The sequence below is a fragment of the Rhinoraja longicauda genome, chromosome 4, assembly GCF_053455715.1.
Source record: "Rhinoraja longicauda isolate Sanriku21f chromosome 4, sRhiLon1.1, whole genome shotgun sequence".
In the NCBI taxonomy this organism is placed as follows: Eukaryota; Metazoa; Chordata; class Chondrichthyes; order Rajiformes; family Arhynchobatidae; genus Rhinoraja; species Rhinoraja longicauda.
The window spans coordinates 35,933,034-35,960,618 of NC_135956.1; the positions used below are offsets into that span (position 1 = coordinate 35,933,034).

Genomic DNA, 27,585 nt, shown 5'->3' on the forward strand with positions numbered 1-27,585 from the left:
AGAGAATTTCACAAAATATATTCAACATTTCTCAGGCATCACCCGAAGTGAAGTAGCAATAATGGAAAGTTAGAACAGACAGGTATATACACACTGCTGATTTTCCTTGAAAAAAGTGTTTTTACAAGGAGAATGAAGAGTTTTCCATTGTATTTGGTGGAGGGCCAAGGATATCTGTCCCATATTATTAAACAATGAAGCAAACATTGTGACTTTTGTTTCTCTTCTCTTTGTCAGCCAACACCATATAGTCTTACAACTAATGGAACATAACCTAAACTGAAGAAACAGGTCTGCCATTCTTCTCTTGTAAAAGGGACTTTGAGTAACTTTCATTTCAACCGAACAAAATGATGTATTATGTACATCAAGGCACCAAATAAAACAAAAGGCAAAGGTAAGAAAAATCATGTCGCATTAAAGTCCCCATCTTCATATTTGAACGGCATAGTTTCGTGTTCTGCTCATTGTTCGCTGTCCAGTGCTGGGCCATTCATCATTGTGTGTACATACGATTACTTTATTGTGGATGCTTTCGAGCTCTTCGGCATGCTGATGACATCCCCACTGGCCTGTTCAGGCTCAGCCTTGACGAAGATGTTCCTCATAGTGGACTGGAAATTGTTAGTGACAAAGCAGTAGACAATTGGGTCCAAACAGCTGTTGAGGCTACTCAGGGTCACCGTGACATGGTACACGATTAGCCTGATGTGCTGCGGGATATCAGGGTAAATGTACATCACAACCTGTCGGACGTGAAAGGGTGTGAAACAGATCATGAAAATAACCAGGACCGTGACTAGAAGTTGGACAGCTCTCATGCGCCTTTCTTTGCTCTGCTGCATTAGGTTTGGCTTGGCAAGGGCGCACATGATCCTGATGGTGAAGCCCGTGATGATCAATAGAGGCAGAAAGTACTCAAACACAGTCAGAGCGAAGAGCTTAGACAGGCAGCACGCAGCATACTTGATTGCTGTGCTGAGTATAGAGTAGGTGACAATGATGGCAAAGAGCCAGATAAAGACACAAATCCCTTTAGCATAGTGGGGGTTCCTCCACTTGCGTGACGCTTCAACCTGAACGATGGCAAGGTATCTGTCAACACAGATGCAGGTCAGGAATAGAATGCTGCAGTACATGTTCACAAAGTAACTGAATATGTGCACAAATGAGCATGTCAGGCATTTGCCACCACTGTAGTACATTATTATCCTGGTCAGTAAGGAGAAACCAACCATCAAATCCGTGATTACCAGGTTTATAGTGTAGATGACAGATGTCGTTTTAGTCTTGGTGCGAAAGCAGAAAACATACAATGCAATGCTGTTGAGGACAATGCCAACCACAAATATGAGAACATTGATTATCATCAAGGCTAGCCACAGACTGTAGTAATCATTGTAAAGAGCTTCATCGAGATGCGCTAGTTTATTTAGGTAAGGCTCCTTGTGGGTGTGATTTCCATTGCCATGGATACTCGTGGATATGTTGGCAAGACTTTGTTCAGCTGTTGCACTCGGCATGGTTGACCTGCAATAAGATAAAAAACATTTCAGTGAAATTAACTGTTCTCCAAGTAATTTATATCAAAGGGAGTAATTTGACTTTTCTAAACAGCAGAGCCAGCATCATCAAGGGCCCACACTCTCATTTCACTTTTGCTATTGGGAGGAAGGTGTAGGAGTCTGAAAACCATGACCTTCAGGTTCAAATACAACTTTTTCCCAACTTCCATTAGGTTCTTGAACATTACAAACACCAACCAAACTTCAAACTACGAACTGACTTGGTTGCATTAAGGACATTGAGCGTTTGTTTTACACTAATATTGTCTTTTTTAATTGAACTTTTGTTTTTGTTTATTGTGTTATATATGAGTACCGTTGACAGACCTGTTATGCTGCTGCAAGTAAGAATTTAATTGTTCCGTTTTTGGTACATATGATAATTAAACACTCTTACCTCTTAAGATTGCTTGTCCATATTAGAAATTTCTTCATTCTAATTCTATTGAGTAATTTCGTGCATTCTCAGTTGTATAGTTTTTTATCTGACTGGACAAAGTTCAAAATTACCCACAGTGGCTTCTTAACGTATTTCACGCTTTTAGTTATTTCATGGTAATCTCTGCCTAGGTTAGCTTTTGTGGCCATTCCTGATTCCATTTGAATCGAACAACCTGCTAGAAAATTTCTGAGGGCGTTTAAGAATTTGTCACATTGGAGTTATGCATTGTAACTATTGAACTTGTATTTAATCATCAGTTATTATCTTTGTACCTAAAAGGTATAGAAAGCCAATGCATTTTGAGTTTGGGGAGGTTCTTCCACCAGGTCACTCTGGTGTTGCTATGGAGGGCGTGCAGCGTAGGTTCACTAGGTTAATTCCCGGAATGGCGGGACTGTCGTATGTTGAAAGGCTGGAGCGATTGGGCTTGTATACACTGGAATTTAGAAGGATGAGGGGGGATCTTATTGAAACATATAAGATAATTAGGGGATTGGACACATTAGAGGCAGATAACATGTTCCCAATGTAAGGGGAGTCCAGAACAAGGGGCCACAGTTTGAGAATAAGGGGTAGGCCATTTAGAACGGAGATGAGGAAGAACTTTTTCAGTCAGAGGGTGGTGAAGGTGTGGAATTCTCTGCCTCAGAAGGCAGTGGAGGCCAGTTCGTTGGATGCTTTCAAGAGAGAGCTGGATAGAGCTCTTGAGGATAGCGGAGTGAGGGGGTATGGGGAGAAGGCAGGAACGGGGTACTGATTGAGTGATCAGCCATGATCGCATTGAATGGCGGTGCTGGCTCGAAGGGCTGAATGGCCTACTCCTGCACCTATTGTCTATTGTCTATTGTCTATTGAACCACAATAAGCCAACAATTCCAAATATCCTTGCCTAAAGGACATTAGCAACAGTACATTCATGAAAATCAGAATAAACTTTTTTTAATGTTTCTATGAATATGACTTAGTCATTTCTTGCTCATCCACCATTTGCTGGCTTATCATCTTTTCAGACTTTTGAATTGCCATCTGCAGAACCTCACTCTCCTACCTCTCAGAACCTAATCCAGTGCCACCTCTACCAGTGGAATTCTATGCCCATTCTTCACTCCAAAGACTTACAGGTATGTAGGTTAATTGGCTGGGCAAATGTAAAAAAAAAAAAATTGTCCTTAGTGTGTGTAGGATAGTGTTAATGTGCAGGGATCACTGGGTGGCGCGGACCCGGTGGGCCAAAGGGCCTGTTTCCGCGCTGTATCTCTAAATCTAAAAAAAAATCTAAATCTAACACAGGGGGACTGAGTTTAGGGTGTTGGGTGGGTTTTCATGGTAGGTATGACCTGCTGCATATGCTAGGTCTCTGTTTCAGGATCACTGCTCTCCCTTTCAATGATAAGGAACAGATAGCGGTATATGTCAGTTTACTGCCCGCACTAAGCTGGAATGCAGATGAACTAGAATGGATGAGAGCATAAAATTGCAAAGAATATTAGTTTAGTTTAGTTTATTGTCACGTGTACCGAGGTACAGTGAAAAGCTTTTGTTGCATGCTAACCAGTCTATACTACACATGATTACATTTGAGGCATCCACAGTGTACAAGAACATGACTTGACTGTAATCATGTATAATCTTTCGGTTGACAGGTTAGCATGCAACAGAAGCTTTTCACTGTACATGATAATAAACTAAACTAAATTAAACTAATTTTCTGTTCAATTTTCTGCTCTCATCCATTCCACTTCATCTGCATTCCAGCTTAGTGCAGGCAGCAAACTGAGATATACCTTCATCTGTTCCGACTGTCATTTAATTATTATTGACATTTCATTTCAGCAACAACATTAATAGATTGAGTGAATGGACAGATGATACTTTGTGGTCACTTGTACCTGGGTACAGTGACATTCTTTGTTTTTGCACACACAGTACACAAAAGAGTCACTACGAAGGCACGGGTAAAGTTACAATAAGTGCTCATCCCTTCTTTGTCTCCCTCCTGCCCCCCCCCCCCCCCCCCAGAGGGTGTTAAACACATTGGACCTAAGGAAGTGAATTTAGACTAAAGCAAACCCGAAGTCTCCCAACAAAACAAACACAAAATCACTAAAAGTTAATGGAAGGATACAAAAATAATTCAAACAGCCAATGAAAGATGGCCATTGTTAAGAATACTGGATTAGGGTGGAACAAAAAATTGTTTACTGCTGTGTAAAATTCCAGTGAGTCTTCATCTGGAATTTTGAATTCAATTTTGGGCACCAAGCCTCAGGGAGGTTATTTTGGTCTTAGAGTTCATGCAAGATAAATGTGACAAAATATGAGAACTAGTTACACAGTCAAGTCTTGCATTCTTTTGGATAAAGATAATTAAGAGGGTGAATAAAGAATTTCATTATTCAATTGACTGTAGGGTGGCTAATGCTGTACCATTATTAAGAAGGGTGGCAAGAAGAGCCTGAATCAGTGGTGGGTAAGTTACTGCAGTGGATTCTGAGGGTTGTGATCTACCGGCATTTGAATAGACAAGGACTAATTAGGGATATTCAGCATAGCTTTGCCATGGGAAATGAGCCACACAAATTTGTTAAAGCTAACTGAGGGGATTGATTGGGACTGGGCAGTAGATGTCTAAATGGACTCGAGCACAACATTTGACAAGGTCTTGCATGGTAGGGTGAATTTGAAGGATAGATTGCATGCAATCCACAGAAAAGTAACTAATTGGATTCATAATTGGCTTTATGGTAGGAAGCAGATGGTGATGGCAGAATATCTTTGAATAGACTAGAGGCCCGTGACTAGTGGTGTGTCACAAGCATCGGTGCTGGGCTCATTGTTGTTCTTCATTTAATTAAACAATTTGTATGAGAATGTACAGGGTGTGAATAGAAAGTTTCCAGATGACACTAACATAGGAGGTAACATAGACAGTTGTTCTCAATCAGCTGGGCAAGTGTGCCGAGAACTGGCAATGACGTTCAATTCAGATAAGTGTGAGGCATTGCATTTTGAGAAATCAAATCAAAGTAAGACTTTTGCTGTGAATGGTAGGGGTCTGAGAAGCATTGTAGAGTTGAGGGATCTAGGAGTACGTACATAGTTCCCTGAAAGTGACAACATAGGTAGACAGGTCGAATGGCCTACACCTGCACCTATTTTCTATGTTTCTATGTTTCTAAGACCGGGTAATGAAGAAAGCAGACAGAAAAAGCTGGAGTAACTCAGCGGGTCTCTGGAGAAAAGGAATAGTAAACATTTTTACTTGCTGGTATTCATCAGTCAAGGCATTGAGTACAGAAGATCAATATTATAATTAAAATCAATCTGTTCAACTGTGTCTTTGGCAAGTTCACAACTTAGTTTTAACTATCAACTGTAGGTTGGCTTTATACATTTTGTTATAATGATGCAAGCTGGGAGATGTGTTTAGACAGATACAGCATGGAAACAGGCCCTTCGGCCCACCGAGGCCATGCCGACTATCGATCACCTGTTTATACTAGTTCTATGTTATCGCACTTTAGCATCCACTTCCTACACACTAGGGATAATTTACAGAGACCAATTAACCACCAAACTCACACATCTTGGGTATGTGGGACGATACCAGAGCACCTGGAGAAAATCACGTGGTCACAGGGAGAACGTACAAACTCCACAGACAGCATCCAAGGTCAGGATTGAACCCGGTTCTCTGGTGTTGTGAGCTAGCAGTTCTAGCAGCTGCGGCACTGTGCTGCCCCACTGTATGTTGCTCCAGCAAGATTTTATCCACAGTATTCTCATTGCTTGAGTATATGTATGCATTAGAGGATGGTTATCAAACATTCCCTACATTGATTGCTGGATGGAAATTCATAGGCTACTGTGCCTTATGTCTGTCCACGAACTTCAAACCATGGGGCATCAGATACTAGAGGCAGCAATGATTTCTGGCCAGGATTACTGATCTTTAGAATTGGCCCTCGCCTTGCAATGAATATGACACTGTTTGCAGCTATAGTCAACATGTGCTGCAGGGCGAAGAGAGTGCCCCGGCATTAGTCGTTTTTCCAGCAACGATCAATTTAAAACATGCTCAGGAACACTTGTTGCTTTTCATCGCCAATCAGATTTTATTAGTCACGGCCAAAGTTTCATTTGTGGTTTTTTTTGATTGAAAAGTTTGTATATGTCAAAATCCAGACTTTCCTAAAAAGGAAATTTGATTATCCATGTTGAATTTGTAGCACCAGAGCAACTGAAATGGTGTAGTCTGTCAGAATCTATTGCTTCTGTTTACAGAGTGTCTGCGATAAATTCTCCAGGAGTGAATAGAGATGCATTGTGAATATATTTCTCTTTTTGCTGCCAAGATTTGCAGAGTACAGTGGTGCAGTGTTAGAGTTGCTGCCTTACAGCGCCAGAGACCAGGGTATGACCTAACTATGGGTGCTGTCTGTACGGAGTTTGTACGTTCTTCCTGTGACTGTGTGGATTTTCTCCGGGTGCTCCGGTTTCCAAAGAGATTCAGGTGTGTAGGTTGATTGGCTTCTGCAAATTGTAAATGATCCCTAGTGTGTAGAATAGTGCTAGCCTACGGGGTGATCGCTGGTTGGTGCGGACTCGGTAAGCCGAAGGGCCCTATTCCACGCTATATCTCTAAAGTCTAAAGTGTAAATAGCTATAAATCCCAATTTGTGCTAAATTTGTAAATATCAGCCAAAACAGCAATTGCAGGGTTTGAATGAAGCTCAGGAACACCCCATAAAATTCCTCCTTGCTGTTCAGATTCATTTATAATGAATAAATGCAAATGATTTACTTGAGGAGGTGGATACATGTTCTCATTACCCCAGAACTAGTCAGTAATTCCAAGGATAATTGGATACAAAATTACTGCATGTCAGCTACAATATATCCAGAGTTACTGAGTTTCAGAATCACTCCAAAACTTTAACCGTTTCCAGAGATAATTAATTTATAGAGTCATAGTCATAGAGCATGATACGGTCCCTTTGGTCCAACTCATTCATGCCGACTAAAATGCCCAATCTAAGCTAATCCCATTTGTCCACCTTTGGCCCATATCCTTCTAAACCTTTCCTATCCATGTACCTTACCCAATTGTCTTTTTAATGCTGTTACAGTACCTGCCAAAAATACCTCCTCTGGCAGCTATATACCCACCACCTTCTGAGTGAAATGTTGCTCCTCAGATCCCTATTAAATCTTGGGCCTCTCACCTTACACCTACGTGTTCCGATTCTTGATTCCCTACTCTGGATAAAAGACTCCATGCATTCACCCTATCTCTTCCCCTCATGATTTTATACACCCCTGTTAGATTATTCCTCAGCCTCCTGTGCTCCAAGGAATAAAGGAATAAAGTGCTTCAAGGATAACATAGAGCTGGAGAGAGAGGCCTGTCCAACCTGCCCTGTAGCTCAGGCCCTTGTGATAGAATATCTCTAGATTGTCAGCATATCCTAGAGATATCTTAGAGATATTGGGGCTATTTCAGCATGGGAGTATTTCAGGTCTTTCCTGCAATATTAAAGATTATTATCAATTATTAAAGATGTTACACCAGCGCATTTGGAAAGCAGTGAGAGGATTGGTCAAAGTCAGCATGGATTTATGAAGGGGAAATCATGCTTGACTAATCTTTTGGAATGTTTTGAGGATGTAACAAGTAGAATGGATAAGGGAGAGCCAGTGGATGTGGTGTATCTGGACTTTTTAAAAGCCTTTGACAAGGTCCCACACAAAAGATTAGTGTGCAAAATTAGAGCACATAGTATTGGGGGTAGGGTATTGACATGTACAGGGAACTGGTTGGCAGATAGGAAGCAAAGAGTAGGAATTAACGGGTCCTTTTTAGAATGGCAGGCAGTGACGAGTGGGGTGCCGCAAGGCTCGGTGTTGGACCCTAGTTATTTACAATATATATTAACGATTTAGACCAGGGAATTAAATGTGATATCTCCAAGTTTGCGGATGACATAAAGCTGGGTGGCAGTGTGAGCTGCAAGGAGGATGCTATGAGGCTGTAAGGTGACTTGGATAGGTTGGGTGAATGGGCAGATGCATGGCAGATGCAGTATAATGTGGATAAATGTGAGGTTATCCACTTTGGTGTCAAGAACAGGAAGGCAGATTATTATCTGAATTTGAGGAAGGACATTATTGCTATTGAGGGAGTGCAGCATAGGTTCATCGTTAATTTCCGGAATGGCGGGACTGACATATGATGAAAGAATGGGTCGACTGGGCTTGTATTCACTGGAATTTTGAAGGATGAAAGGGGATCTTATAGAAACATATAAAATTCTTATAGAAACATATAAAATCCAAGGATTGGACAGGGTAGATGCAGGAAAAATGTTCCCGATGTTGGGGGAGTCCAGAACCAGGGGTCACAGTTTAAAAATGAGTGGTACGCCATTTAGGACTGAAATTCCCGGAATGGCGGGACTGTCGTATGTTGAAAGGCTGGAGCAATTAGGCTTGTATACACTGGAATTTAGAAGGATGAGGGGGATCTTATTGAAACATATAAGATAATTAGGGGATTGGACACATTAGAGGCAGGAAACATGTTCCCAATGTTGGGGGAGTCCAGAACAAGGGGCCACAGTTTAAGAATAAGGGGTAGGCCATTTAGAACGGAGATGAGGAAGAACTTTTTCAGTCAGAGAGTGGTGAAGGTGTGGAATTCTCTGCCTCAGAAGGCAGTGGAGGCCAGTTCGTTGGATGCTTTCAAGAGAGAGCTGGATAGAGCTCTTAAGGATAGCGGAGTGAGGGGGTATGGGGAGAAGGCAGGAACGGGGTACTGATTGAGAGTGATCAGCCATGATCGCATTGAATGGCGGTGCTGGCTCGAAGGGCTGAATGGCCTACTCCTGCACCTATTGTCTATTGTCTATTGTCTATTGACTGAAACTTTGTCACCCATAAAGTTGTGAATCTGTGGAATTCCCTGCCACAGAAGGCAGTGGAGGCCGATTCACTGGACGTTTTCAAGCGAGAGTTAGATTTAGCTCTTAGGTCTAAGGGAATCAAGGGACTTGGGGAAAAAGCCGGAACGGGGTACTGATTTTGGATGATCAGCTGTGATCACATTGAATGGTGGTGCTGGTTCGAAGGGCCAAATGGCCTACTCCTGCACCTATTTTCTACGTTTCTATGTTTCACTCACTTCAAGGGAATGCATTTTCAACAAAGCAAACAGTTTAGTTGTGGCCAGGTTTTATAGCTACAAAGAATATTGAAACAAAGTCTGACTAGAGAAGTGTCTGATTTCACAGTGAGCATAAAACGTGCCTTAAGAACCTCATGTACTTTGTAAGGCACCCTTACATTCATTTTAGAAAGAGTACTATTTGTGCCAGTCAATGAGTGAGAGATGGGGTAAAACGTATGATGGACTTTGTGACATCTAGTGCATTTTTTTCAGCAAATACAACAAAAATGGCCTGTTAGCAGTGAAATGTAATGTCCGAAGGAAGGATATAGGTGGAAGGGCTGAGGGGTGTGGTGGTGGGGGGGGGGGTTCACATATTAAACTCAGATGGGGGCCCCATTTCTATGAGCCCTTTAAACTTACAAGGATCCCATTTCCAAGCTCCCTTTAAACTCACAGGGGCCCCAATATCACGATCCCTTTAAACTCACCAGGACTTGTTTTCCAGAATTACCTTTAGGTTTAGTGAGGACATGAGGCTGCAGTAAACGTTGTATATTTAAACCAATATGTATAAGACTTGTAGGAAAAAAAACCTGCAGATGCTGGTTTAAATTGAAGGTAGACACAAAATGCTGGAGTAACTCAACGGGCCAGGCAGCATCTCAGGAGAGAAGGAATTCCTTGACATCAAGCAACTATTCAAATAAATGTAAATAATTTTAACAAAAGGGATTAATTAAAAATACCTGCACTTGGCTTTTCCCACAGGGTCGGTGGCCCTAGAATGGGGTCATGATTATTACATCAGTCAACACTGGTAAAAAGCTGAAGGGTTGCATGTGAATTGGTAGGTTAAATGAGTTGTCATCTAACCTCCGTTCATTTTTAACCTCTAAGTTTGGCTAAGCACACATGGGAGTCTGAGAACATTTTAAGGTGGGAACAGTTTGTCATCTTTATTCAAGTATCTTAAAAATTCAAAAACTCATTACCACGTCCACTCTTCACCAAAGTTGCAAATGGAGGAGGTGCTGTTTAAAAAACATTTCAATCATAGATTCATAGAGTCATACAGGATTGAAACAGGCACTTCGGCCCAACTTGCCCACACCGCCCAACATGCCCCGTGCCTGTGTTTGGCCCATATCACTCTATACCTATCCTATCCATGTACCTATCTAAATGTTTCTTAAAACTTTATGACAGTACCTGCCCTCAACTATCTCCTCCGGCAGCTCGTTCCATACAACCACCACCCTTTCTGTAAAAAGGTTACCCCTCAGGTTTCTATTAAATCTTTCCCCCCCTCACTTTAAATCTATTTCCTTTGGTTCTTAATTCCCCTACTCTGGGGAAGAGACTCTGTGTGTTTACTCGATCTATTCCTTTCATGATTTTGTTCACCTCTATAAAATCATCCCGCATTCTCCTGGGTACCAAGGAATAGATTCCTAGCCTGCGCAACCTCTCCCGATAGTTCAGGCCCTCGAGTCCTGGGAATATCCTTGTAAATCTTTGCACCCTTTCCAGATTGATATCTTTCCTATAACATGGTGACCAAAACTGAACACAATAATCTTAAATCTGAAGAAGAGTATCGACCTGAAACGTCACCCATTCCTTCTCGCCAGAGATGCTGCCTGTCCTGCTGTGTTGCTCCAGCATTTTATGTCTACCTTCACAATAATCTTAAGTGTGGTCTAATCAGTCTTATAACTGCAACATGATCCACCCTCCCACCCCCGCCACCATCTATACTCATCATGGGGTGGGTTTTGTTGGAAAGAATTGCTTTAGCAATTCAAACCAAGCTCTGTAGGTACTGTTGAACCATGATCAAGCACTGGGGGATAGAATAAGCACAGTACACTGCTTCAAAATTTGGGTAAATAGCCCCGATTGCATGAATCTAAATAATGCAGTTTTCGAAAGTCTGGGAACAGTGGAGTCAAATGGCTGATGGTTGGAGATTCCTTATGGAATACAAGGAGCTCTCACTTGGTTTGTCTCACCCCTATCACTTTATAATCAGGTTGAATGACCGTACAACTATTATGCTTGGAAAGTCTCCAGTAAGTTAACTGAAGCACGTGGGCACTTTAGTTAGATCTGTTTTTAACCCGTTTCCCACGTAAAATGCAGTAGATTATCTTTTGCCACTATAATGGTATACAGCCATGGTGGGAAAACAAGCACAGCCAGTAGTAGAACTGAGGCTCCAGATGAGCTGGGAGGGATGGGCTGATATGTCTATGTGTTTACATGCACTGGGAGATTGCCCTGTGAATTAATACACTCAAGACAGGAAGCTGGTAAAGTAAATGAAAAGAGGAAATAACTTGTTTTTAAAGTACTTAGATTTTGTTAATCTTAATCAATTAGATTAAAGTTTCTCAGGAGGATTAAGGTCTATTCTGAAAAGAATTTTCCATCATTTTCCTGATTTTGCATTGTACTCAATTCCCAACTGAACAGTTGATCAACTGCCAAGCATCTGAATTTACCCTCATTTTCTGCAAGAAAATGCATGTAAAAATGTTGGCCACATTGCTGCCTTACCGTGCCAGGGACCCAGATTCAATGCTGACTATGGGTACTGTCTGTACAGATTTTGTATGTTCCTGTTTCTCTGGGAGCTCTGGTCTCCTCCCTTACTCCAAAGACATAGGTTTGCAGGTTAATTGGCTTCGTAAATTGTAGATTGTCCCTGGTGTGTGTGGGATAGTGTTACTGTATGGGGATCGCTGGTCGGCGCAGAATCGGTGGGCCGAAAGGCCTGTTTCCGTGCTCTATCTCTAAACTAAACTAAACTAAATTAAACTAAACTAAACTAAAAGTTAAGCCATGAGAAGACAATTCTATATCAACCAATCTGTTCCATCATTTGCCATGCCATAAATCATTTGTTTTAATAATGCTAGATTCTCAAACATGAATTTTTTGGTGTTTTTATATCTCCCACGTTGTGTAGCTATTAATGTCTCGACACAGCTGTGACTGCTCCTTCCAGTTTCTTCAGGGACACATGTTTTGCTTCACTGAGCAATAACAAGTAAGTTACCAACAATTACGGGCTATTTTTGTTTTATCTGTCTCCCTCTATGTGGAAACAATTTGCTTCTTTGGAATGAAAGAGAGGAAAATTCCCAATCAAAGCAAACTTAGGTTTGATCATCCCAAGATTACGTTTTAAAACAATGACATCAAACATATCATCAATTATTTTCTGTCCATTCTGGGCTTTCTCAAAACAAGTGCTCTTAGGTAGTGTTGAGTGGTTTAAGAGATCATCAATTCCAGGGGAATAAAACAACATAAATTATTGTAGGTTATGATTGTGTAGAAACAGTTAAAGGCCACTCAAAGTCCTTGCCTGGATTGTAAAGTGTTCTGCAAAGAACTGTTAGTATTTCCCAGAGAGAATGCCAACATGTCGACAAAATGGAGAGGGTACAGAGGAGATTTACTAGAATGTTGCCTGGGTTTCAGCACTTAGGCTACAGAGAGAGGTTGAACAGGTTGGGTCTTTATTCTTTGGAGCGTAGAAGGTTGAGGGGGGACTTGATAGAGGTTTTTAAAATTATGAGAGGGACGGACAGAGTTGACGTGGGTAGGCTTTTCCCTTTGAGAGTGGGGAAGATTCCAACAAGGGGACATAGCTTCAGAATTGAGGGACAAAGGTTTAGGGGTAACATGAGAGGGAACTTCTTTACTCAGAGGGTTGTGGCTGTATGGAATGGGCTTCCGGTGGAAGTGGTGGAGGCTGGCTCGATTTTATTATTTAAGAGAAAATTGGATAGGTATATGGATAGGAGGGGATTGGAGGGTTATGGTCTGAGTGCAGGTAGATGAGACTAGGTCAGGGAGAATGGTCGGCGTGGACTGGTAGGGCCGGACAGGCCTGTTTCCATGCTGTAGTTGTTATATGTTATATATGTTATATGTTAATGAGTGCTTGATGGTTGGCGTGGACTGAAGGGGCTGGTTCCGTGCTGTTTGTAAGAGCTACAATTCTGTGCAAATACACAAGTCTCAAACCTGTCGGCCAATCTCTGCTGGTGAACTCCTGGATGTTTATTGCTGCCGTGCTTCTTGTGGGGTCGACTGATGGAGTAGGAAATTACTGGAGTTTCTCTGCGTCAAAAATCAGGAATCTGTTTACTAATCTAATCCGGCAAAGAATCTGCCAATCCATTCATTTGAATAGGGGGTTTATAAAATGTAAGGATAGAAAAGTAAGATTCAGTTAAGTTACATTTTTTAAATTGTAGAAACAAGGAACTGCAGATGCTGGTTTACGAAAAACACACAAAGTGTTTGAGTAACTCAGCGGGTCAGGCAGCATCGCTGGAAAACATGGATAGGTGACGTTTCAACTCAAGATGGTCTGAAGAAGGTTCCCGGCACGAAACATCACCTATCTATATTTTCCAGGGATGTTGCCTGTCCCGCTGATTTACTCCAGCACTTTGTGTCCTTGTTAATACAATTTTTAATTGTCCAGATGAATTTCTACCCAGCATGCTATTACGCAAATGTTTACTGCCAGAAATATTTATGATTTTCTTTCAATCAGGACATAGCTATGATTAGAACTATTTTATATACTGAAAATTCAAAGATAATCTGTTCAATTTGTTTTTTGTTCACATCATTCAAGAATATAAAATCTTATCCGGATGCATCACAACTTTGCATGGTAGCTGCTCTTCCCAAAACCAAAATAAATTTTAAAGAGTTGTGAATATGTCTCAGTCTATCATCATACCAACAAGCCTCCACTCCATTGACTCTGTTTACACTTCAGGCTGCCTCTGGAAAGCATCCATTATAATCAACTACCATGTACACACTATTTGTTCTCTCATCTCCCCTTTCCCATTAGGCAGAAGAGATAATAGCCTGAAAACATGTGCCATCAGATTCAAGAACAGCTTCTTCCCCACTGCTATCAGACTCTTGAAAGGACCTCTCAAATGCTAACAATGAATTCTTGAATCCACCTCATTGCAGTCCTTAAAGGTCTTGGAGTTAATGGAGAAAAACATTGAAGAGATAAAAGATCAGCCACAATCTTACTGAGTGGCAGAGCAGATATGTGCAATCGAATAGCCATCTCCTTTATTCCAATAAAATGTCATCAACTGTTTGAAAAAAAAGCTTTAAAATATTTTAAGAGACATTGTTAAATTTATGCCAAGTGCAAGAATTAGGAACATTTACCAAACTTTTTGCAAGCTTAAACTTTAGAATATGATAAATATTTTAGCAATGATTTCTAAAATCATAAAATTGTAAGCAGACTTTGTTCAAATTAAATAAGTGCCTGATTATGGAATGGTGAAATATTTTTGGATTTTCTACAGCTACACAGTTATTTCCTCCCCCAGCTTCTTGCTGAGTCCAGAAAATAAATTCAAAGAGATCTCTATAATGGATTAAGGCGTTCCAAAACCTTTTAGAGCCAAATAAATACTTTTGAGGTGTAGTTATTGCTGTCTTGTGGACAAAAATGGCTGTGATTTTACACACAACAAAACCTTGTACTAAAATGGCCAGAAGAGCAGTCAGTCATGTTGGTTGAGAGATAAATGTCGACCACATTGCCAAAAATATACTCTTCCTTAAAATAATGCCATGGTATCCTTTTATCCAGAGATGATAGAATATTGAGGCAGAGAGACCATTTGGCCAATTGGATCAAGGTTGGTTTAACTTGGCATTATGTTTGGCAGGCAGATTGTGGGCCAAAGGTCCTGTTCCTAACTGTACTGATCAACATTCTATGTTTGATGTATCCATTATGATTGAAAAATAGCTTCTAAGCCTAAGCCATCATTAGCTCTGCAGAGGTGTAGCTGGCAACATTGGTTATAAGGTCATAAGGTCATAAGACATATGAGTAGAATTGGGCCATTCGGTCCATCAAGTCTACTCTGCCATTCAATCATGGCTGATCTATCTCTCCCTCCCAACCCCATTCTCCTGCCTTCTCCCCATAACCTCTGACACCTGTACTAATCAAAAATCTATCTATCTGCCTTAAAAATATCTATTGACTCCACAGCCTTCTGGGCAAAGAATTCCACCACCCTCTGACTAAAGAAATGTATCCTCCTTCCTAAAAGAACATCCTTTAATTCTAAGGCTATGACCTCTAGTCCTAGCCTCTCCCACTGGTGGAAACATCCTCTCCACATCCACGCTATCCACTATTCTATGTCTTGTTAAAAAAATTATTTGTTTATTATTTGGAATCCAGGATTTGCCAATAAGCTTTATCCATCTACAATTTCCCTTGTTGGGCCAATTAGAAGTCAACTATATTGGTGGGTCTAGAGTTACACGTATGCCAGAAAGGTAAGGATGGCAGATTCCATCCACTGAACTTGCATCAATTATTTCAAAAGCTATTAATTGAAGTGTTTGAGGCAGTTTGTGGTGTTTGAGGCTACAACAACATTAAAAAGACATTGGGACAGCGATATGAATAAAAAAGGTTTAGAGGGATACGGGTGGAATGGGACTAGGGTCGACAGGCATCTTGGTCGGCATGGTTGAGATGGGCTGAAGGGCCTGTTCACATGACTCTGATTCTGTGCCCCCTGGTTTTGACACTCTTGCAAGGGGGAAGTTCATCCTTCATATCTGCACTGCCTATTATAACAGGCTAAGAAGTTCTTATCTCCTGTCCTATCAAGAGAGGCATGAGAGCTTCTCAAAGAATGAGGGGTGATCTTATTCAGACATATAAGATCCAAAGCGGGTTTATAAGGGTAGATGTTGTCATGTTTTCCCCAGGAAGATAGTCATGACCAAGGGGAACATACAGTAATTACAAAAGAAGAGCCTGGCCATTTAAACTTGAAGTGCGGAGAAATCTCTTCTCTCAACAGCAGTCAACATAATCAAAGAATTGTCCCATCCTAGTCATCTTGTCCCATTATGGAGGGAGTGCAGCATACAGTTGGTTCACCAGGTTAATTACCGGGATGGAGGGACTGAAGTATGATGAAAGAATGGGTCGACTGGGCTTGTATTCGCTGGAATTTAGAAGGATGAGAGGGGATCTTATAGATACATATAAAATTCTTAAAGGATTGGTCAGGGTAGATGGTGGAAAAATGTTCCCAATGTTGGGGGAGTCCAGAAAACTAAGGGGGTCACAGTTTAAGAATAAGGGGTAGGACTGAAATGAGGAAAAACCTTTTCACCCAGAGAGTTGTGAGTCTGTGGAATTCTCTGCCACAGAAGGTAGTGGAGGCATTGAATGGCAGGGCAGGCTTGAAGATCCTGGTGGCCTACTCCTGCTCCTAATTTCTTGTTTTCTTGTGTACTTCTTGGTTTTCTTGTATTACCCTTTGCGGCCTGCAATTGAGTCAGTTTTAGATCAAATTTACTATTCTTCTCAGGATTTCCTTGTTGACCTTGTCAATTGCATAACCTTTGTTGACCTTCCTTGTTAAGTTCTCAAAATATTTAATCAGATTAGTCAAAGATAACCTCCCCTCGACACGTCTGTGCTGAATGTTCTTCACTGATCTTAAATGAAGATTTATACTATCCTTCACAGCTGGTTTTTTATTCTACATGAAAGATAGCACATACAGCTCCGCACTCAGATGTTTGAGCCTAGGTTTTGTGTTCATGTTGCTGGGGCAGGTGAAGGAGAGCCAACAACCAGAGTGCGACAATGGAGTAAATTCTGACACTTAGCTGTGAGATTAAATTGGTCATGATTACAAATACAATCACAAACAAAGTACATTTTATTTTTTTAAATGTCTTAACTTGGATGGACAAAATAAATCTCTTTATTCTGACTATGTCAGAGGCATAAAAATAAATCCAACTTATTAGAAGTGCGTTTACACAATCAATTAAATGATTATGACTGTTACAGAATTCCTCTCTCACACACCTAGAGACCCTTATTCCCTCCCACCTTGCAATGCTATATTGCAGATGATTGTAATTTATACTTGTAGTTTTCTGTATGCTGCAAAAGCTGGACTGTTACATTTGTCTCTAAACAGTCATGTTATACTGCATGGTCACAATCAAAACCCTTCTCCCTAAAAAGTTTATGATTCTGCATGGAGGAGATTGAAACAAGATCACTAATTCAGAAACATTTAGGCAGGTACATGGATAGGACTTGTTTAGAGGGATGTGGGCCAAACGCAGGCAGGTGGGACTAGTGTAGATAGGACATGTTGGTCGGTGTGGGCAAGTTGGGCAGAAGGGCCTGTTTCCATGATGTATGACACGATGACTCTATCACATCATTTGAGGATGTTGCCAGGACTCGAGGGCCTGAGCTACTGCAAGAGGTTGGACTTTCGGACATTATTCCTTGGAGCACAGCAGGTTGAGGAGTGATCTGACAGAGGTGTACAAATTCATCAGGTGAATAGATAATGTGAATGCCCAGGTAAGGGGATGAAGAACAAGAAGGCATAGGTTTAAGGTGAGGGGGGAGAAATTTAATTAGAACCTGAGGGCCAATGTTTTCACAGAGGGTGATAGATATATGGAACAAGCTGCCAGAGGAAGTAGTACCATATCAACAATTCAAAGACATTTGAATAGATACATGGATAGGAATGTTTTGGAGGGATATGGGCCAAACAAGAGAGCAAATGGAACTAGCTTAAAAGGGGCAACTTGGTTGGCTTGGGCTGAAGGGCCTGTTTCCATGCTCTATGTATCTATGACATCATGAAGTGATGAGGTGAATGAGCACAAAATGAGATTAAATATTTTTAACAAAGATTAATGGGAGTAGACATTTAACATAGCTAGGAAATAAAAACAAAAAATGCTGGAAAGACATCTGGCAGATCTGATCATACATGCTGCCTCACTTGTTGAGTGCTTCTGGTGTTTTCTGTTTTTATCTGCAGGCTTTTAAAAAAAATTCAGGAACAGAGTTGAAAGAAATAAGTAAGTCGATTCTCTAATATAAATGTAAAACATAATAGTGTTATGCCAAAGAAGGTCTGCAGAAGGGTCCTGACTCGAAACATCACCTCTCCATGTACTCCAGAGATGCTGCCTAACCCGCTGAGTTACTCCAGCATTTTTGTCTTTTCTTGCTATTTCTAAACAAAGCTCTCTGGAAGTTCATGTTATTATGCAGAAATAGTGCAAATGGGATATGTTACTGACACCTCAGAGATTGCTCACTGCCAGTGTGATTGTTGGGGATCAGATCAGTTCTGATCGCATAGCTGACTGTTCTTGGTAAGAGCTGGGAATATAGTGGGTCAAGTGTATAGCTTCTTTTTTTTAATGTTTATTTAAAAAAAAATTAATTTAATTAATTACAGTGCATATAACAACAACAGTAAACCCCATCCCTCCCCTTCCCTACATAATCATGAAAACAAACAAACAAAAACAAACAAATAAAAAAAATAAAAAAAATAAAAAATAAAACATAACTACAATGTAACAAAAAAGACTAAAGCACAAAAACATGAGTCAAGGTAATTTTCACAAGTCAAATATTTCAGTATTTTCACTGCTGGATTTAAAGAAGGTACAAAAGCATGTGGCATTGAGGGGATAGTTTTACTTGTCCTTAATATGCTGCAGCACTGGGTTCCATATGTTGAAGAACTTCTGAGGGTTGCCAGACAATTCATATCTCAGCCTCTCTACGTGTAAGATGCCCATTAATTCTCTTAACCAAGTCTCAAACTGAGGAGCAGAGTCTGATTTCCATAGTTTCAAAATACATCTGTTGGCAATTACCATACCATAAACCAAGATTGTGCGAGCATTATGGTCTAGCTTCTCAAGCGTTGTGGAATACCCCAATAGAGCAGTTTCAGGGTCCGGAGTTAAAGTGACATTTAAACCAGGAGAGTACCGTTGAAATAAAAGACACCAAAAGTTGTGAAGTTTTGGACAAGTCCAAAAGTGGTGAGTGAGTGTACCCTCAGCGGTCTTGCATCTATTACACAAAGGTGAGAGATCAGGAAAGATTTTATGCAGCTTAAGCTTAGAGTAGTGTAATCTGTGTATAACTTTGAATTGCTTCTTTGGTCGAAGTTGACCGAAGAGAAAATGGCAATGAAGATTCTGCTCACTATTGGGAATAGTTGGTGCCTTTTTATTGTTGTGTTTGTCACATATGAAGTAGTATAAAAGCTTTTAAAATTTACAAGCTCTTGGAGTCAGAGGAGATGATAAAATCAGATACAATTACTATATTTGAAAGGTATTTAGTCAGACACATAACTTGGGAAGGCATAGAAAGTCATAGAAACTTAGAAACATAGAAAATAGGTGCAGGAGTAGGCCATTCGGCCCTTCGAGCCTGCACCGCCATTCAATATGATCATGGCTGATCATCCAGCTCAGTAACCTGTACCTGCCTTCTCTCCATACCCCCTGAGCCCTTTAGCAAAAAGGGCCACATCTAACTCCCTCTTAAATATAGCCAATGAACTGGCCCCAACTACCTTCTGTGGCAGAGAATTCCACAGACTCACCACTCTCTGTGTGAAGAAATGTTTTCTCATCTCGGTCCTAAAAGACTTCCCCCTTATCCTTAAGCTGTGACCCCTGGTTCTGGACTCCCTCAACATCGGGAACAATCTTCCCGCATCTAGCCTCTCCAACCCCTTAAGAATTTTATATGTTTCTATAAGATACCCCCTCAGTCTTCTAAATTCCAGCGAGTACAAGCGTAGTCTATCCAATCTTTCTTCATATGAAAGTCCCGCCATCCCAGGGATCAATCTAGTGAACCTTCTCTGTACTCCCTCTAAGGCAAGAACGTCTTTCCTCAGATTAGGAGACCAAAACTGCACACAATACTCCAGGTGCGGTCTCACCAAAGCCCTGTACAACTGCAGTAGAACCTCCCTGCTCCTAAACTCAAATCTTCTTGCTATGAATGCCAACATATCATTCGCTTTCTTCACTGCCTGCTGCACCTGCACGCTTGCTTTCAATGACTGGTGCACCATGACACCCAGGTCACGTTGCATCTCCCCTTCTCCTAATCGTTCACCATTCAGGTAATACTCTGCTTTCCCGTTCTTGCCGCCAAAGTGGATAACCTCACATTTATCCACATTATATTGCATCTGCCATGCATTTGCCCACTCGCCTATCTATCCAAGTCACTCTGCAGCCTCCTAGCATCCTCCTCGCAGCTAACACTGCCACCCAGCTTCGTGTCATCCGCAAACTTAGAGATGTTGCATTCAATTCCCTCGTCCAAATCATTAATATACACTGTAAATAACTGGGGTCCCAGCACTGAGCCTTGCGGTACCCCACTAGTCACTGCCTGCCATTCCAAAAAGGACCCGTTTATTCCTACTCTTGGGCCTAATGCAGACAGACGGGATTATTGTGGAAAGGCAAAAAGGTTAGTATGGATATTGTGGGCCAAAGGGCCTATTTCTGCGCAGAACAACTCTATGAATCTTTGAGTTCTTGATCATCACTGAAGGTGGTGAAGGAAAAGGGTTTGCTTTTCATACGATGTGATGAACAAAATGGGTTTCTCTATCTGAAAGAAGATGGGGCAGAACATTTTAAAAGGCATGGGGGAAATGTGAAAAATATGAATTTGAAGGATATTGGGAACGAACAGAGAAATGGAAGAACTGGCACAGTAAAGCAGCTTTAAGGTTTCTTCCCAGCTACCAAATTTTCAACTAGCAAAATGTAACCATGGAGAAATCCTACTGCGGGAGTGACGTGGCAACTTGAACAGCCTGACCGCGGGAGAAAACGGCAGGGGAAGAGAAAAGACATTCTGGCCTTCCATCACAGTGAGGAGGTGACTGGAGGAGACTCACTGTGATGGATGTTTCTTTTTTTTGTTTTATGTTGGTTGTGATTGTGTGTGTTATTGCTTATTTTTATTGCTTATTTTTATTGGTTTTATTGTTGGACTGTGGGTAATTTTTCATTTCACTGCGCATTTATATATGACAAATAAATTGACTATTGACTATTGATGAAGACCTGGTAAATTGGACTGACGTACTTTCACAGAAAATGTGGATTCTACACTGCTATATTTTGCAGAGCAAGTGGGTTTATTGTCTCCTTAGTTTAGTTTAGAGTTTATTTTAGTTTAGTTTAGAGATACAGCATAGTTTAGAGATACAGCGTACAAATTGGCACACTGTCCATGCTGACCATCGATCACCCGTACAGTAGTTCTATCCTACATGTAAGAGACAATTTGCAGCAGCCAATTAACCTACAAGCCTGCATGTCTTTGGAATGTGGGAGGAAACCGGAGCACTAATGCGGTCACAGGGAGAACGTACAAATCCATACAAACAGCACCCACAGTCAGGATCAAACCCAGGTCTCTGGCGCTGTAAGGCAGCAACTCTACCGCTGCGCCACCCCATTCTTACATCAGTGCCCCATACTGAACCATGCTGGCAATGCTAGTCTCTGAGCTACTCAACTAAGTTCACCTCAGCTGACATATCATAGAGTCATAGAATCATACAACACGGGAACAGACTATTCAGCCCAACTGTGTCAGAAGGAGGAATATTCACAAGGGAAAAACAATTCCAGAAGATATTGATAGGCTGCCCCAAGGGGCTTTCTTCCTCCATGGTCAATAGAACATAAGAAGATTAATTTCTTCATGCTTTGCTCTCTACCATGCCACCATTTGACAATCTGTTGATTGTTGGTGCAAAAACTGACCTGTCAGTATAGTTGTGTCTACATAAGATTTTGGGCAAGGTCTCTAGCCTGACAATGGTTTTTTCAGGATTTATGTCCCACTGATCTTTTGCTGGAAGAGTACATCAGGAAGTTTGTTATTCTGTTGTCTGAGAATGTGATCGTTCCCTTTGGGACCCTATCACAACGTATCATGAGGATTACTATAAATATAAGGGCGGTGTGTTTTACCATGTAAGTTCTTTTGTACTTTAATTTGCTATTGCTGAATTAGTTTCCTACTCAGTTCTTCCTCGACCCAGCCTTCACGTCATCACTGGATGTATCTGCTTTACTTCAACTTATAATCACACCTTCTCAGCCTTTGAAAATGCTGAGATCCTTTCAAGCCCAGTTTATGGCCCTGAGCTGGTAGCAATCTCTCAAATGATAATCCTTGGGGGGAAAAGGGAAATCGAGTTCAAGTGCAGCAAATTAATTGCAAAACCACATTAAAAATAAATGAAAACATGCTCTCAATTCCTGACATCAGCTCTTTTTAGCTCGGCTGTGCAGATTGTGGTCTGACAGCTGCACGGTATGTTTGCATTAACATCACGCAAAGTGATACTAATTTTTTGAAAGGGACTGATGTTTTCATGTGATTGGTGCACGCAAACGTTTTCAGCTACAGACTTAGGGTCCTTTTTTCTTGAAGCAACAAGGACGCAGACCTTTGACGAACTCCGTCCAGAAATTGCAAGTTCATGGAGCTTGTGGAATTAGTTTGCAAAAACTACCCCATCACTGTGTGATGAAACAAAAGTATATCTTGAGCTCCGACCAGTTGCTGGTCCCACCACAGCAAGCCTTGCCAAAACCAATTTAACTGCAAGCTCACTGTGAGCCTCTGCATAGACATTAATCATGTTATGAAATTGTTGGATTGAAGATGTTAGCGTGAATTAATCTCACTACAGCCATTTGGGGCTGGTAACTCATGTCATTAGAATCCGGTTAAGGGCAATTTATGGCTTTGACATGCCTCACAGCCTTGCAGGCTGGGAAAGGGAGTAATTCAATTATGGAGCCTCACACATGCAGGTTTTAGGATGTTCCCAGCAATTAAAAAAATCTTTTTAATGTCTGACTTCACAGTCACATTTTTTTTAGTTGGACAATGGTTGCAGAAAGGTGAAGATAAGCCAGATGGAATTTGGCCTTAGCTCAACCAACCAATTCTATGTCGTATTGAAATCTGATCCACTGTTCTTTATCTGAAACATTATGCTGGTTCAGATTTAAAGAATGCTTCAATCCTCATCACACCACTTCATCATTCACACACGTTTTTATGAGGACCAACATAACAATTTTCAAATATAATAGTTTACGTTGTCCTCTTTTACTGCTCATTCCTATGAATATTGTTCTAACTTCTTCTTTTAGTCTTTTTTCTCTCTCTCTCTCTCTTAAATTATATTCGCTTTCCCACCATTTATTTCTGTTTCTAGCACTACTTTGTTTTAATTCCATATCTGCCAGTAGACCCATTTCTCTCTTTGTAAATCTGTGGAATTCTCTGCCTCAGAAGGCAGTGGAGGCCAATTCTCTGGATGCTTTCAAGAGAGAGCTAGATAGAGCTCTTAATGATAGCGGAGTCAGGGGGTATAGGAAGAAGGCAGGAACGGGGTACTGATTGTGAATGATCAGCCATGATCACATTGAATGGCGGTGCTGGCTTGAAGGCCCGAATGGCCTACTCGTGCACCTATTGTCTATTGTCTATTATCTATTGTCTATTGTCTATTAATATCTATTCCATTGACTATCAACCTGAACTTACCTGATCCCAGATTTGACATTGCCACAGTTGGGCCATTATAAATTTAGAACTGCAGTAGCATGCAGTGTGTAGATAGTGTAATCTGAAATGAAAAGGCCAATTCACATCATTCACCTGGAGATGTACCATTGCAACAAATTCTGGACCTCTACCATGTTGATGACTAATAGAAACATAGAAACATAGAAAAATAGGTGCAGGAATAGACCATTTGGCCCTTCGAGCCAGCACCGTCATTCAATATGATCATGGTTGATCATCTAAAATCAGTACCCGTTACTGCTTTTTCCCCATATCCCTTTATTCCTTTTGCTCTAAGAGCTAAATCTAACTCTCTCTTGGAAACATCCAGTGAATTGGCCTCCCCTGCCTTCTGTGGCGGAGAATTCCAAATGTGTTCTCTGTTCTACCTTTATCTGTTACTTTTTACGGAAGCATTGACCCATCTGTAAGGTTGAGGACTTGTAATTCTCTGAGGTTATTACAAATGCCTGCCATGACCTTTTTAGGCGACAAGTGGAACTTATTCCAATTCCATATGTTCCCTGACTTTTCCTGGTTTTACATCTTGTCGGATAGTTATAGGACCCCCTTGGAAGGTTAGGGCCCCAGGTTGTCAGATTCTCTTGGTCATATTGAAACCAGGAAGAATATATTCTACTTAACACATTCATGCCTATTTTGCGTAGCCTATGTGGGTATGTGCCGTCCAGGCCTGCAGCAATGTTCTTTTAAAAGTCAATAGAATTTAAAATCTCATCTGCAGTAAAATATTTTCAAAGAACATAGAGGTAGAGCAGGGATAAATTAGTTAATAATCAGCTTTTTATTAAGAATGGCAAAAACGAGATTTAAATGCTCCTTCAGCTTTTCTATTCCGATGGGATATGCAGGAAGGAACAGCAGATGCTGGTTTAAACTGAAGATAGATGCAAAACGAGATGCTGCCTGTCCCGCTGAGTTACTCCAGCTTTTTGTGTCTATATTCCAATGGGAATACTTGCCTCTGCAGACATCTTATGCAGTGTGGGAACTCGGGTTGCAGATGCATTTCTGATTTGCGAATTGTTCGGGTAACGTATTGGGTTCAGGAACGGCATCCTGCAGTAACCTGGGGAGAACTGGGGGAGGTTTAGGATATTTTAAGTTCTTCTGAAACTGCTGCTCTGAATTTCCAGAAAACCTGGTAATATTTATAAATCCGGAATGTTCCCAGCGTCATGACATAACCACACACCAGACAGAACCAAGTTGCCTGTAATTTTGTTATTTTTATCTGCCACCCCAGCTCTATTTTGTACCTTCAAAAAACCTTTGCCTACACTGCAGTTTCTCTCGATCAAGTGCTAAAATCAAAATCCGTTCAATCATCAACCCCAAATGAACTTTCCCAAATTCTGTCCAGACTAATCGCATTTGTGGCACAAACTCAATGCTCAAGTGCATCATATTAATTTCAGTACTACGGTTTTGCTTGTACTCTCTGAGCAGTGTTAATTCCATACTTCAATCAACACCCAATTTCAAATCCATTAGTTTTATTTCATTCCACTTCGTCTTCCATCTCCAAACTACTTTTGTGCCTGTGTACTGCCTAGGTGAGGTTTGCTATATGATTTTACTGGGTTGTCTGCAAAACAAAGCATTTCACAATACCTAGGTACAGTACATGTGACAATAAAGTATCTTTGAATTGAATGATTGACCATCAAATTATCGTCTACCGAATGGTATTAGCACTTTCTACTTCCTCTGCTCAATCACCAATGCTTTTATTTCATAGTTTGAAACTGTCTTCTCTGATACACTTACACGCTTTCGCCCTTAGCTTTTACAACAACATATTAAAAACTAATCCCTTGAAGTGTACATCTACTTTCCCTTTTATTTTTCTGTGGTAATCTTGGCTTCTTCTCATTGTGGTTATAACAAATGTTATGCCTCATTTACCCAAAAGATTCCACAATGGATAACAGCTTATTTGATGGAAAAAGAAAAATTACCAAGTGCGCAGAACATTACTCATATCTCTATAATCATTTTCATGCTGATATGATATTTAAATGAAAAACTTAAAGTGCCATAACAAACAAAATATATTATAAACTGTTTATGATCTCTTACATTGTCAGTGCTGCAAAGTTTAACAAACTGACAGAAGTGAAAATATATCCATTATATAGTTAATTTAAAATATTAGTTATAGTACGTTTAACGATAGATTTCTGTTTTACATCCGTTGACTGTAAAACTGGAATCTATTAGTAAAAATTACAGATGTAACTCATGTATCACAATCGGCATGTCTAACATTGGAACTCCAGTACTGCAACATGTAACCACTGGAAAAATAAGCATTGGAATCTTAAAACTACTACTTACGTTTACTTTTAAAAACAAGCTGGTTGCATTTCATTAAGGAACAAGGATCCTGTCTCGCGAGAAAATTTCACTTTTGAATTTTACAATAGGTTGAAATAAAAGTTGCTTTTCATAAACTGTCTTTTAAAACCTTTTCTTGCAAAATGCACAATAGGAGAACTTACTTGCTGTCGACTGTAGTGAGAGCAGCTGGTTCCCGCTGTAATTTAGATGTTTTAGAGATGTGACACACAGTGCATCGTTTTGGATTTGCCTTTGGCCAGCTGAGAGGAACTCAGGGATGATTTAGAGGCAGTTGACGTCAGAGATTTCTTTCACTTAAAATCTGTACTGCTTTGGTAAAAGGCTGTGAACAGCTTACAACTCATCGACTAGGATTATTGTAAATAAATTTAAACTACAAATAAACTAAGTTAATTAAATGTGTAAACGAGGAAAAACTGACTTTAATGATTGTGGACACAAATTCTAAAGAAATCAGTGGTCTTGGGATTTTAGATTTCCAGCATTTGCAGATTTATGTTCTTGAATTAGTAAACTGGTCTGCATAAGATTTTGTTAATGTTTGTTACAGAAGTAAACAACAAATGAACTCTGGATATATCCATAACAGTAAATATCCACCATTAAAAATGGTTGAGGGTGATGAAAATGTAAAATTTATATTGTTATAGATTCATGCCTGTATCACCATGTCAGTTTTCAAAATAATTACTTTCAGTGATCCAGTGAACTATTGTTCTCCAAGTTTGTTTTTCTAATTTCAAATCTTCGAAATCTTTCTTTTTTTCTGTGCTGACCATAATCTTTGAAAACTTGATATTAAGGGGATAGTTGTGGTTGTTGAAGTAGATTGAATAATATTGGGGTGCGACATGGGTGGTGTAAGATTGACATTTACCCAGATACTGTCAATTTTTAGACAGGCATATTACAAATCATAATTACTTCTAAATTTCTTCATATGCTTTGTTCTCTCTCCTACTTTTCATCTTTGATGACTATTGAACCATAGAATCATTGACATTCATAGAAGGAGGCCATTTGACCCATTGATTCCACACTAGCTGAAAAAGAGCCCTTCAGACCCATCCCATTCCCCAGTTCTCAGGGCAAAGCATTGCTGAGCTCTGGTGCATCACAGGCTCATCCAAGTACCTTGTGAATGTGAATAGGTTGCTGCTTCCACCAACCTTTGGGACAGAGAGTTGTATTTTACATTCACTCTGTTCTTCATGTAGGTTCCGTGTTAAAATAAGTAATTCGCTTAAATAATATCACGTATAAGTAATATTTTATTCTTTTGGACAGCATGTTCTTTTTCTCTTTTTCTCAAGTGAAATTGAATATTGTGTGATCTAACGTCCTTATTTTTTAAAATCAATTTGTGTCCTTTTTGTGTCAATCTTTGGTTTAAACCAGCATCTGCAGTCCCTTCTCACTTATGTTTGATCATATGGTCTAGGTCAGTGGTTCCCAACCTTTCAAATATAGCGACCCATTTTAGAACAAGCAATCATGA

The 27,585-nt window shown here is 40.4% G+C and overlaps 1 protein-coding gene across 1 annotated transcript; it reads right to left on the bottom strand.

The window, feature by feature from the left end:
- Positions 1-298: 298 nt before the first annotated feature.
- On the bottom strand, positions 299-26,284 carry gpr20 (G protein-coupled receptor 20). The gene is made up of 2 exons (XM_078398596.1): positions 26,228-26,284; positions 299-1,530 (listed from the first exon to the last, which is right to left on the bottom strand). Exon 2 carries the CDS (start codon positions 1,521-1,523, stop codon positions 516-518), a length of 1,008 nt encoding a protein of 335 aa, XP_078254722.1. The 5' UTR covers positions 1,524-1,530; positions 26,228-26,284; the 3' UTR covers positions 299-515.
- Between the last annotated feature and the right edge of the window lie 1,301 nt (positions 26,285-27,585).

Bases quoted from the DNA above. Each gene is read 5' to 3' on its own strand.
- gpr20 (XM_078398596.1), bottom strand. From the start codon at position 1,523: ATGCCGAGTGCAACAGCTGAACAAAGTCTTGCCAACATATCCACGAGT.